This window comes from Oncorhynchus keta, chromosome 22 (assembly GCF_023373465.1).
Source record: "Oncorhynchus keta strain PuntledgeMale-10-30-2019 chromosome 22, Oket_V2, whole genome shotgun sequence".
In the NCBI taxonomy this organism is placed as follows: domain Eukaryota; kingdom Metazoa; phylum Chordata; class Actinopteri; order Salmoniformes; family Salmonidae; genus Oncorhynchus; species Oncorhynchus keta.
In genome coordinates, this window is record NC_068442.1 from 42034558 (window position 1) to 42048457 (window position 13900).

The 13900-nt window shown below is 45.9% G+C and overlaps 1 protein-coding gene across 7 annotated transcripts in view; it reads right to left on the reverse strand.

Annotated features, from left to right (window-relative positions):
* Nucleotides 1–13900, reverse strand: part of LOC118372587 (rab GTPase-activating protein 1-like) — a 142575-nt gene that overhangs the window by 46078 nt on the left and 82597 nt on the right. For all 7 annotated transcript variants that reach the window (XM_052475260.1, XM_052475259.1, XM_052475264.1 and 4 more), the window contains 4 exons: nt 12633–12746; nt 8102–8176; nt 3871–3996; nt 437–580 (listed from right to left, as the gene is read on the reverse strand). In XM_052475260.1, the coding sequence (XP_052331220.1) occupies nt 437–580; nt 3871–3996; nt 8102–8176; nt 12633–12746 (459 nt within the window). The remainder of the gene's footprint in view (nt 1–436; nt 581–3870; nt 3997–8101; nt 8177–12632; nt 12747–13900) is intronic.

Consider the following 13900-nt stretch of genomic DNA (forward strand, 5'->3'; position numbering starts at 1 on the left):
TAGGACCAGTGTTGGGGTAAGGAATAGGACTAAGGTTAGGACCGGTGTTGAGGTAAGGAATAGGACTAAGGTTAGGACCAGTGTTGGGTTAAGGAATTAGGACTAAGGTTAGGACCAGTGTTGTTGTAAGGAATAGGACTAAGGGTAGGACCAGTGTTGGGTTAAGGAATAGGACTAAGGTTAGGACCGGTATTGAGGTAAGGAATAGGACTAAGGTTAGGACCAGTGTTGGGGTAAGGAATAGGACTAAGGTTAGGACCAGTGTTGGGGTAAGGAATAGGACTAAGGTTAGGACCAGTGTTGGGGTAAGGAATAGGACTAAGGTTAGGACCAGTGTTGGGGTAAGGAATAGGACTAAGGTTAGGACCAGTGTTGGGATTAGGAGTAGTGTTAAAATGAGTCTTAACAATAGTATTGGTGCTTCTTAACTTCTTACCTCACACAACAGCAGGTCAGTGATGTGAAAGACCATGCAGAGGGGGAACTTGGCTGTGAAGAGCGTGAGGAACCACTGAGAGGCGTACATGTGAGCTTCCAGATTGAGGTCCTGGAAGTGGGACCAGAGTTCTGGGAGTTGTTCCTGTAGAAAGGAAATAAGAAGAGATGAAACCACTCAGTAGGAAGAAAGGAGAGTTCATTTCACAGTATAAGCACTGCATTCAGAAATTATTCAGACCCCCTTGACCTTTTCCACATTTTGTTACGTTACAGCCTTATTCTAAAATACATTAAAGTGTTTTTTCCTCCTGATCAATCTACACACAATACCCCATAATGACAAAACAAAAACATGGTTTTTAGAAATGTTTGCTAATTTTTTATTTTTTATTTATGAACTTAAATATCACATTTACATAAGTATTCAGACCTTTTAGTCAGTACTTTATTGAAGCATCTTTATCAGTGATTACAGCCTGGAATCTTCTTGGGTATGAAGCTACAAGCTTAGCACACCTGTATCTGGGGAGGTTCTCCCATTCTTCTCTGCAGATCCTCAACCTGTCAGGTTGGATGGGGAGTGTCGCTGCACAGCTATTTTCAGGTCTCTCCAGTGATGTTTGATTGGGTTCAAGCCTGGGCTCTGGCTGTGACACGAAGCCACACCTGAGTTGTCCTGGCTGAGTGCTTAGGGTTGTTGTCCTGTTGTAAGGTGAACTCTTTCCCCAGTCTGAGGTCTTCAGTGCTCTGGAGCAGGTTTTCATCAAAGATCTCTCTTTACTTTGCTCTGTTCATCTTTTCAAACCAAATCGTATTAGGTCACATGTGCCAAGTACAACAGGTGTAGTAGACCTTAGTGAAATGCTTACTTACGAGCCCCTAACCAACAGTGCAGTTAAAAAAAATACAGATAAGAGATAAAAAAGTAACAAGTAATTAAAGAGCAGCGGTACAAAATAATATATACAGGGGGGTGTCGGTACAGAGTCAATGTGCGGGGGCACAGGTTAGTTGAGGTACTATGTATGTGTAGGTAGAGTTAGTTAAAGTGACTATGCATAGATGATAACAGAGACTGGCAGTGGTGTGGAGAGGGGAGGGGAAAAGCAAATAGTCTGGGTAGCTATTTGACCAGATGTTCAGAAGTCTTATGGCTTGGGGGTAGAAGCTGGGGAGAAGCCTCTTAGACCAAGACTTGGCGGTTCGGTACCGCTTGCCATGCGGTAGCAGAGAGAACAGTCTATGACTGGGGTGGCTGGAGTCTGACAATTGTTATGTCCTTCCTCTGACATCACCTGGTATAGGGGTCCTGGATGGCAGGAAGCTTGGCCCAAGTGAAGTACTGGGCCGTTCGCAATACCCTCTGTAGTGCTATTGCGATCGGAGGCCGAGCAGTTGCCATACCAGGGAGTGATTGCAACTAGTCAGGATGCTCTTGATGGTGCAGCTGTGGAACCTTTTGAGGATCTGAGGACCCATGCCAAATCTTATCAGTCTCCTGAGGGGGAATAGGTTTTGACGTGCCTGCTTCACAACGGTCATGGTGTGCTTGCACCATGTTGATCACGTTGAGGGAGAGGTTGTTGTCCTTCTCAGCAGGCAGACCTCTCTTTCTCCGCCTCCACGCAGATCACGGGGCTCGGGGCCTGTTCCCAAGAGAGCCATATATCCTCCGCCTCGGGCTTGCCATCTTACATAATATCCTCAATCCTGACTAGTCTCCCAGCCCCTGCTGCAGAAAAAAATCCCCACAGCATGATGCTGCCACCACCATGCTGTGACATTCAGGCATTCAGGCCAAAAAGTTAAATCTTGGTTATATCAGACCAGAAAATCTTGTTTCTCATGGTCTGAGAGTCCTTCAGGTGCCTTTTGGCAAACTCCAAGTGGGCTGTCATGTGCCTTTTACTGAGGAGTGGCTTTTGCCTGGCCAACCTACCATAAAGGCTTGATTGGTGGAGTGCTGCATGTTCTACCCAGACTATTTGCATTGCACCCCCCCCCAGAAAGCTGCTGCTACTCTCTGTTATTATGCATAGTCACTTTAATAACTCTACCTACATGCGATTACCTGAATTACCTTGACACTGGTGCCCCCGCACATTGACATTGACTCTGTACTGGTACCCCCTGTATACAGCCCCGCAATGGTTATTTACTGCTGCTCTTTAATTATTCGTTATTCTTATCTGTTCTTATCCTGTCTCGGAGCTCTGCGGACAATTCCTTGAACCTCGCGGCTTGGTTTTTGCTCTGACATGAACTGTCAACTGTGGGACCTTATACAGACAAATCAAATAATGTCCAATCAATTGAATTTACCACAGGTGGACTCCAAGTTGTAGAAAAATCTCAAGGATGATCACTGGAAATAGGATGCACATGAGCTCAATGTCGAGTCTCATAGCAAAGGGTCTGAATTTATTTTGTTTCTATTTAACTAGGCAAGTCAGTTAAGAACAAATTCTTATTTATAATGACGGCCTACCCCGGACGACGCTGGGCCGAATGGGCGCCACCCAATGGGACTCCCAATCATGGCCGGATGTGATAGAGCCTGGATTCGAAGAGCACTGAGATGCTGTGTCTTTGACCCTTGCGCCACTCGGTATCTGTTTTTAATTTTTAATACATTTGCTAAACTTTAAAAAAAAAAACGTTTTTTACTTTGTCATTATGGGGTATTGGGTGTAGATTGCTGAGATGTATTTATTTTTCAATCCATTAATCCAAGGCTGTAACGTTACAAAATGTGGAAAAAGTCGAGGGGTCTGAATCCTTTCCGATGGCACTGTATATGCCAATATATTGATTGACAGACTAGTGTAAATCAGTTAACTCAGTCAGTACATCAGTCATTCAGTCAAGCAAGCGATCATCATCACAGCTCAGAAAGTGCTGTCAGAGAGGGAGTGAGAGAAGGAGAGAGCTTGAGAGAAAAGAGAAAGAGAAACTGACTTACTTCCACCTGTATGCCAACCCTTAGCGATTAATGCTAATATTCCTTAGCCTTGGGGAGCTAGCCTGTCAATACTTACCCAGCGTTGAAAAAAAGGCCTACTTAGGGGAGGCTAAAATGTATTTCTGTATAAAATTAAACAACAAGTTGGAGTGGATTTTGCCTAATAACGAACCTGAGGTCGGCCCTTACAAAAATAGTCAGTCCGTGCTCTTAAAGATGGAATCCTTAATGGTCAAACTGCTACGTCCTCCCAGCTCTGCCGACCTCGTCAACAAAACAAAAACAATAATGTCTGTGGGGAGGACAGTGGCGTCGTTTCCCCTTACTGCGGATTCCATCTTTAAGGTGCATAGAGCACGGTTAAGTGTCTGCACATACACGCATGCAACACACACGATGACAATCATTATGTGACATTTTGTTAGGTTTGAAGTTTTTCCAGAGGGCTTCAGTGAAGCGGGCGGACTAACCTGGAGCAGTCGTTCCAGCTGGTAGAACTTGCAGTGCAGATCCTCAAAGTTGTTCTTGTAGAGTTCCCTCAGGCCGTACTCATACATTATCCTCCCCAGCACACAGAAGGCCTGCTCCTCAGGCATCTACAGCCACAGGACCAAACAGAACCAGTGTGGGGGTTAGCGAGAGTGTACCAACAGAGGAACAAGAGAAGGAGAGCTCTGAGATACGGGGAGGTCAAGCGGAAGTTGTTTCATTTTATCCTTTGACCTTTTGGAACACCAGTCACTTTAATAATGTTTAATGTGGTTGAATCTGTGCTTGAAATTCACTACTCGACTGAGGGACCTTACAGATAATTGCATGTGTGAGGTACAGAGAAGGGGTAGTATTATTAAACACCATTATAGCATACAGAGTAAGTCCATGCAACTTATTATCTGACGTGTTAAGCAAGTTATTTAGGCTTGCCATAGCAAAGGGGTTGAATTTTTACTGTCTCAAAACATTTCAGCTTTTCATTTATTGTAAAAATGCCTACTAACATAATTCCAATTTGACATTACGGGGTATTGTGTATTGAACAGTGACGTAAAATCTATATTTAATCCATTTTAAATTCAGGATGTAACATATGAAAATGTGGGAAAAGTGTAAGGGTGTGAATACTTTCTGAAGGCACTGAGTGCACAAAACATTAGGAACACCTTGCTTATATTGAGTTGCTTCCCCTTTTGTCCTCAGAACAGCCTCAATTCATCAGGGCATGGACTCTACAAGGTGTTGAAAGCGTTCCACAGGGATGCTGGCCCATGTTGACTCCAATGCACAGTTGTGTCAAGTTGGCTGAATGTCCTTTAGGTGGTGGACCATTCTTGATGCACACGGAAAACTGTTGAGGGTGAAAACCCCAGCAACGTTGCAGTTCTTGACAAAAACTGGCGCATCTGGCAAGAAAGGCTCGACGAATTGAGGCTGTTCTGAGGGGAAAATGAGGGTGCAACTCAAAAGGAAGATGTTTCTAATGTTTGATAAACTCAGTATATATAAAGATAAATATACAGTTAAGATTTAAATAATGTTGACATTTCAGCTCTTAATAGGCTTTTCTTAATAAATAATGCACTGCCGTAAACAGGAGTAGTATAAATGATTGGTGGAGTCTCTTGTTACTCGAAAGTGTTGTTTTCTGTGGATTGAGAGATTTTTCAGACCCTCTGAGGAAGAGTTAGGAGACGGTTGGAGCATCGGGAAAGTGAGAGAGGGACTAAAAGAGAAAGAAGGATGTGTGTGAGGGAGGGAGGGAGAAACAAGGTGACAATCTGGTGAGTGTGAAAGAAAACCAGAAGGTGTGAGTGTCAGTGTGAAAGAGAAAAGGTGTGAGTATGCGCCCCCTTTAATACACAGTGTTTGTGTTGTGAGTGAGACGGTGTGTGTGTGTCCGTGTGTGAGAGAGAGACACCCATCCACAAGCAGAGACAGAGTGGTGGGTATTTAATCAGGTAGACCGTGTGTCCTGGGCTGAATGGGCCATTAATATTCTGGACACCTCCCCAGCCTCCTGCATTCCGAAGGACCTCATCCACCCACCCCCACCCCTTCATATCTCTCGTTCTCTCTCTTTCACACCTTGCTCACCTTTTCATCTCCGCTTCCTTCATTTCCAACTACCTCTTCTCCCCCCCATCCTCTCTCCACTTCTCCCCCCTCCACTCTCCCCCCTTCGCCATCCATCTCTTGTCCCTCCCTCCCTCCCGCCATCCATCTCTTGTCCCTCCCTACCGCCATCCATCTCTTGTCCCTCCCTCCCTCCCGCCATCCATCTCTTGTCCCTCCCTCCCGCCATCCATCTCTTGTCCCTCCCGCCATCCATCTCTTGTCCCTCCCTCCCGCCATCCATCTCTTGTCCCTCCCGCCATCCATCTCTTGTCCCTCCCTCCCTCCCGCCATCCATCTCTTGTCCCTCCCTACCGCCATCCATCTCTTGTCCCTCCCGCCATCCATCTCTTGTCCCTCCCTCCCTCCCTCCCGCCATCCATCTCTTGTTCCTCCCTCCCGCCATCCATCTCTTGTCCCTCCCTACCGCCATCCATCTCTTGTCCCTCCCTCCCGCCATCCATCTCTTGTCCCTCCCGCCATCCATCTCTTGTCCCTCCCTCCCTCCCTCCCGCCATCCATCTCTTGTCCCTCCCTCCCTCCCGCCATCCATCTCTTGTCCCTCCCTCCCTCCCGCCATCATTGCTCCACTTCCCCCTCCATCCTCCCTCTCTCCACTTCTCCCTCCATCCTCCCTCTCTCTCCACTTCTCCCTCCATCCTCCCTCTCTCCACTTCTCCCTCTCTCCACTGCTCCCTCCATCCTCCCTCTCTCTCCACTTCTCCCTCCATCTCTCCACTTCACCCTCCATCCTCCCTCTCTCCACTTCTCCCTCTGTACACTGCTCCCTCCATTCTCCCTCTCTACACTGCTCCCTCCATCCTCCCTCTCTCCACTTCTCCCTCCATCCTCCCTCTCTCCACTTCTCCCTCCATCCTCCCTCTCTCCACTGCTCCCTCCATCCTCCCTCTCTCCACTGCTCCCTCCATCCTCCCTCTCTCCACTTCTCCCTCCATCCTCCCTCTCTCTCCACTTCTCCCTCCATCCTCCCTCTCTCCACTTCTCCCTCCATCCTCCCTCTCTCCACTTCTCCCTCCATCCTCCCTCTCTCCACTTCTCCCTCCATCCTCCCTCTCTCCACTTCTCCCTCCATCCTCCCTCTCTCCACTTCTCCCTCCATCCTCCCTCTCTCCACTTCTCACTCCATCCATCCTCTCTCCACTTCTCCCTCCATCCTCCCTCTCTCCACTACTCCCTCCATCCTCCCCCTCTCCACTGCTCCCTCTCTCTCCACTTCTCCCTCCACTTCTCCCTCCATCCTCCCTCTCTCCACTTCTCCCTCTCTCCACTGCTCCCTCCATCCTCCCTCTCTCCACTTCTCCCTCTCTCCACTTCTCCCTCCATCCTCCCTCTCTCCATCTCGCCACTTCTCCCTCCATCCTCCCTCTCTCCATCTCTCCACTTCACCCTCCATCTCTCTCCACTTCTCCCTCCATCCTCCCTCTCTCCACTTCTCCCTCCAGCCTCCGTCTCTCCACTGCTCCCTCCAGCCTCCCTCTCTACACTGCTCCCTCCATCCTCCCTCTCTCCACTTCTCCCTCCAGCCTCCCTCTCTCCACTTCTCCCTCCATCCTCCCTCTCTCTCTCCACTTCTCCCTCCATCCTCCCTCTCTCCACTTCTCCCTCCACTGCTCCCTCCATCCTCCCTCTCTCTCCACTGCTCCCTCCATCCTCCCTCTCTCTCCACTGCTCCCTCCATCCTCCCTCTCTCTCCACTTCTCCCTACATCCTCCCTCTCTCCACTGCTCCTTCCATCCTCCCTCTCTCCACTTCTCCCTCCATCCTCCCTCTCTCCACTTCTCCCTCTCTCCACTGCTCCCTCCATCCTCCCTCTCTATCCACTTCTCCCTCCATCCTCTCTCCACTTCTCCCTCCCTCCCTCCCTCCACCCTTCCTTCCTTCCCCCTTCCTCCTTCCCCCGCCATCCATCCATCCTTCCCCCTTCCTCCTTCCCCCGCCATCCATCCATCCTTCCCCCTCCCTCCATCCCTCCATCCATCCATCCATCCATCCATCCATCCATCCGTCCCCCTCCCTCCACCAATCCTTCCCCCTCCATCCATCCATCCCCCTCCCTCCACCAATCCTTCCCCCTCCATCCATCCATCCATCCATCCATCCATCCATCCCTCTCCCTCCCTCCATCCATTCTTCTCCCTCCCTCCATCCATCCCTCCCTCTCCCTCCATCCATCCATCCCTCTCCCTCCATCCATCCATCCCTCTCCCTCCATCCATCCCTCCCTCCCCCTCCCTCCCTCCATCCATCCTTCCCCCTACCCCCATCCATCTCCTCTGACATACTGTCCTGTTGTTCACCCTGATCCTGCTGCATTCTCCTCCCTTTGTTAAACCTTAACGTTCCTTCTCTCCATTGTTCTCACAATCAGTCCCAATACAACTAACTGAATCTTAATACGTGCACTTTGCACTTATCCAAACTCTGCGCTCTGCAATCGTTTTCCAGAGCCAATGTATTTTTATTATTGAATTAAATTGATAATCACAACAGTGCAGACTTCATTCTCAACTGCACTCTGTGGGTTCCATAGACGTTGTGTAGACATTGTATTGAGGTTTGAGCCCCACTTACGTGCAGTAGCAGCACTGCAGCCAGGAAGGACTGTCCCTGACAGTAACCAATCTCCTTGTCATAGACTGAATAGGCCTGGAACACAAAGCAGAGAGCCAATAATGTCAGCCACCTCATACCATGAATAATAGACTGTGTGTGTGTCATGCATGTAACATACTGAGTAAGACAATTTTTTGTGTTTTAAAATGTGACACACCAAACAGTTCAAGACACACACTGCAGTTCAAAAGGTGTATAAATGTTGCGGAGGAGTCCTTCTCACAGTAGATACTAGGCTGTTCAGTTGTTATTTGTGGTTTAAAAGTTGCTCAACGTCCGTAGTTCTAGAGTTTTAGTTCCATTTTCAACGCCTTTTAATTGTCTAACAAAATCTAATTGTTGTTGTCACGTACACAGTTTCGAGCCGGTCTAAGAGGTGCAGGGAGATTCTTTACAGTATATAGTACTATCAGCTCGCTCACATCGATAGTACATGTTGAGTTGGGAGAGGACCATTTGCACGGCTCATACAGCATAGAAAGCATATTTCCTTTGTTTCTTGCTGAAAGCCTTTCGGGACCATCTTTATCGGCGTGACTTTAATCTTGCTGGGCCAATCAAGATGGAAAGCTTTGTAAAGCCCTGTTTTCAAAGGGCAGATTTAACAACACAGAGGGAGGGTGGAGAGGGGGAGAGAGAGAGATAGCTCCCTGGTTCGGTCTTCTTCAAAGCAGTTGGCAAAACAGCCTCCTCGAAACCTACAGTTAGGGGAATCACCCTATTGCAGGGAAAGATTAAAAGATGCATTCGGAAAGTATTCAGACCGCTTGACCTGACATGTTTTTTTTTTTTACTTTCAGCCTGATTCGAAAATAGATACAAAATAAATATATCAATCTACCCACAATACCCTATAATGACAAAGCAAAACCAGAAATGTTTGCAAATATATTACAAATAAAAACTTAAATATCACATTTACATAAATATTTAGACCTTTTACACAATACTTTATTGAAGCATCTTTGGCAGTGATTACAGCCTTAAGTGTTCTTGGGTATGGCACTTAGTACACCTGTATCTGGGGAGTTTCTCTCATTGTTCTCCACAGATCCTCTCAAGGTCTGTCAGGTTGGATGGGGAGCGTCATTGCACAGCTATTTTCAGGTCTCCCCAGATATGTTTGATCGGGTTCAAGCCCGGGCTCTGGCTGGGACACTCAAGGACATTCAGAGACGTGTCCCGAAGCCACACCTGAGTTGTCTTGGTTGTGTGTTTAGGGTCGTTGTCCTGTTGGAAGGTGAACTTTGCCCCAGTCTGAGCTCCTGAGCAGTCTGGAGCAGGTTTTCTGTTCACCTTTCCCTCGATCCTGACTAGACTCCGAATTGCTGCTGCTGAAAACCATCCCCACAGCATGATGCTGCCACCACCATGCATCACCGTAGAGATAGTGCCAGGTTCCCTCCAGACGTGACACTTGACATTCTGGCCAAAGAGTTCAATCTTGGTTTAATCAGACCAGAGAATCTTGTTTCTCTTGGTCAGAGTTCTTTAGATGCCTTTTGGCAAACTCCAAGAGGGCTGTCATGTGCCTTTTACTCAGGAGTGGCTTCCGTCTAGCCACTCTCCCATAAAGGTCTGATTGGTGGAGTGCTGCAGAGATGGGAGAACCTTCCAGAAGGACAACCATCTCCACAGAGGAACTCTGGAGCTCTGTCAGTGTGAACATCAGGTTCTTGATCACCTCGCTGACCAAGGCCCTTCTCCCCTGATTGACCAGCTTGGCCGGGTGGCCATCTCTAGGAAGAGTTTTGGTGGTTCCAAACTTCTTCCATTTAAGAATGATGGAGGCCACTGTAGTCTTGAGGACCTTCAATGCTGCAGACATTTTTTGGTACCCTTCCCCAGATCTGTGCCTTGACACAATCCTGTCTCGGGTACAGACAATTCCTTCAACCTCATGAATTGTTCCCCCCCCCCCAACTATGGGACCATATATGTGGATAGGTGAGTGCCTTTCCAAATCAAATGAATTTACCACAGGTGGACTCCAATCAAGTTGTAGAAACATCAAGGATGATCAATGGAAACAGGATGCACCTGAGCTCAATTTAGAGTCTCATAACAAAAGGGTCTGAATACTTATGTAAATAAGAAATTACTGTTTTTTTATTTTATATATATTTTTGCCAACATTTCTAAAACCCTGTTTTCGCTTCGTCATTATGGGGTATTCTGTGTAGATTGATACAGATGTCTATTTATTTAATTTAACATAACAAACTGTGGAAAAAGTCAAGGGGTCTGAAAAACTTTCAGAATGCATTGTACACTTGACACCCTACTCTGCATAATACCACAGATAAAACAACGTGACAGATATTTCACTGGATGTATAAATGTGAAGCACCCGGTTGGCATTGCCACTTACTACCAAATATAGTAGTGAGAGGAAGCCCACGATAACTAATTTGTTCCCATTGGAAACAACAAGCTGTGGTCCATCTTGGTTTAGTTACAAAATCTTTCATAATACTGTGCTACTTTTGACCAGAGCCTTGTGCCCTACTACTTCAAACGTCACTGGAACCTTCTGTCCCGAGGACCTACTTAACAATGTCATAAGCAGGACATAATTGATGACAATTAATGACATGACTGGCTACGTGATGAATTATCTTATTAATTCACACCATCAGCTTATACAGGGTTTTCATTAACTAGCATCAGGTAGTTTCTAGGGACTTGGTTCTGGGTGCAAAGATGAGCTTGATTGTTTATGACATAATTATTGGTGTTAAATGTTAACCTTAAAGTTGATTAAAATAAAATCCACAGTTGACTATAACATTACATACATATTATAAACAGTATATTATGTCAATGAGTCTTGATTGCTGTAACATTCTCCACAGTCCATTGCTTTTAAAACATCAATTAAATATGTTTTTCTATGTGTTTCCACCTGGAATACAGAGGAAAGTGTAATTGAGGAGCTATACTCCGCCTGGCTGTCTTGAGAGTAAGAGATGGAGTGTTGCAATTCAGCCCGCTCTGCCACGGTTAGACAGATGTACAGTGCTAGCTGGATGGGGGTCTGGGATAGATGACATTCCTATTTGTCAGCCGGGACAGATTAACTGTGGCTGGCTGTTGTGTGTAATGATTATCATTTGGAGCACAACCAATCACATGGTGGAGAATGGTGGAGAATTTGACCTAATATTGTGGTCCTTTGTAGATCAGTTGGTAGAACATAGCTGTTGTAATGTCAGGGTAGTGGGTTTGAATCCTGGCACCACCCATACACATCAAATGGATGCACGCATGACTTTGGATAAAAGCCCCTGCTAAAAGTAAATATGATTTATATTACATTACAGTTTCCTCCTCTTCTGGGCCTGTATTCACAGATTCTCAGAGTAGGAGATCTGATCTGGGATCAGTTTTTGCCTTTTAGATAGTAATTATTCAAATGATTATTAGGTACAGGGGGATGTTTCTCTGGATGTTTTTTTCTGCTGGTCCTGACACAATTCAATGCATGTCCTTTGAACTCACCGGGACAAAAAGCATTGTAGGAATAGAATAGGAGATAAAAGTGCATGTCTCTTCAGGAACTAACCAACCCTATCAACAGGCAATCTACATGTATTTCCATACAAATTAAAGCCTGGTGCTAAACTGACATAGTTGGTAGGTTAAGACACTTTGTTTGTGTGTGTGTGTGTGTGTGTGTGTGTGTGTGTGTGTGTGTGTGTGTGTGTGTGTGTGTGTGTGTGTGTGTGTGTGTGTGTGTGTGTGTGTGTGTGTGTGTGTGTGCCTTCCAATCCGTTGTTTCACCACAGTATCCTTCTTTGTTCTCTGAATTACCAGATGAAATAAAATGTAGCATCATTCTGGATTCATACCTTATCTATATTCTATTTGAGTTACATGTTTTAAAACTAAAAGCTTATGTGTTGGTTTTGAGCAAGATACAACGTTAGCTATTGTATCGGTGTGCATCCTAACATGTTACTATGGCAACTTGGTGTGTGTGTGGAGTATTGTGTGGTTTGTGTTAGCTTGTACGTTTCTGTTCAGAGTACTTTTCTGTGCATTATGTCTTCAGTACGTATCGGGTCATCATACAAGGTAAGCTTTTAGCTGCTCCCGCAAGTAGTTAGTATAGTTAGTGATACAGAAACACACATTTTTAGTGATAGATAGTTTTAGTGATACAGAAACACAAATTAATTCTGACAGCTACACTCTACGCATTACTTTGAACACTGAAGCTAAAACTATTTAACTTTGATCTATACTCTAGCATTTTGGGGTTGAGATCAAACGTTTCATATGAAGCGACAGTACAGAATGTCACCTTTAATTTGAGGGTTTTTTCATACATACAAATTAAAAACATTTGATCTCAAATCCAAAGTGCTGGAGTATAGAGCCAAATTAAAAGTTTTAGCTTCACTGTCCAAATAAATAGGTAGGGAGTGTACATGCTTTCATAAACGTCGATCACCAGTGTGTGATCGACGTTTATCAAGATCCGTACCTTACAGATCTTGTAGAGGGAGTCCTGTCCGTCTCCGTCCGTGTCTTTGAAGTAGTCGTGAGCGGGGAAGGTGCGGTGGATGTCTCTGGTGATCACTCCGTCCTGAGCAGAGTCCTGCAATACAAAACAAGGGCTGTGTAAGACATATGTGACTGTTTTACTCTATATACAAATGCAACTATAAATATGAAATGTGATTCTGTGTGAACACACCACTATACTGTGTACACACAGGCACGTACGAACAAGATCATTTCCAACAGACTATAAATAGCTATTCCAGTGTTTCAATACCTACAAGCAACACAACCTATAGTCAGAGAGAAATGTATAATTGGACATTTTATCAATACACCATACAACTTCACTACACATCCTTGCATTATTCAAATAGCTATAGTATGCCCAAGGAAACATATTCAGAGGAACAACGCCACCCAACATGTTAAAGTCAGTAGACTAGAGGGAGACAGAGAGAGAGAGTGAGAGACAGACAAAGCCCAGAAGGAGAAAGAAAATGATATTTTCTGGTTTTCAGAGCATATTCTGTGTGAGCGCCTGGTGATGTCCCATTCCACTCAGCTGCTGCCTGGGCTTTCTAATCTGCAGCACAGCACTTCCTCCAGGATGACTGGCAGCCTGGCATTCTCACGCTAACAACTGTGAGCTGCAGATAAAACAGGCCCCGGCACTCTGACGGCTCTGACTGGTGTGTGTGTGTGTGTGTGTGTGTGTGTGTGTGTGTGTGTGTGTGTGTGTGTGTGTGTGTGTGTGTGTGTGTGTGTGTGTGTGTGTGTGTGAGAGAGAATGAGTGAGAGTGACAGCGTGCGCGATAGAAAGTGAAAATACACAGTTGTTCTCATTTGGTCTCTTTCTAGTTCACGTGTATCACAGAAGAGGAACTGCCAGCCTTTGCGAGTTTGAGAGGCGCACGAGTCAAAACAAAATGCACGAAAGTAGATGACACTCAATTGTGTATAATGGGGTTAATTGTGCGCAATGGAGTCTGGCATGAGCATCAACACACAGGCTAACATGCCATTCAGCTCACATTAGGTGGAAGTTGACCTTGACTACAGGTCTACAGCCGAATAAAGGGGGGAGGGGGAGAATGAGAGACCGAGATATAAATAGATATACACTGAGTGTACAAAACATTAAGAACACCTGCTCTTTTCGTGACAGACTGACCAGGTGAATACAGGTGAAAGCTATGATCCCTTATTGATGTCACTTGTTAAATCCACTTCAATCAGTGTAGATGAAGG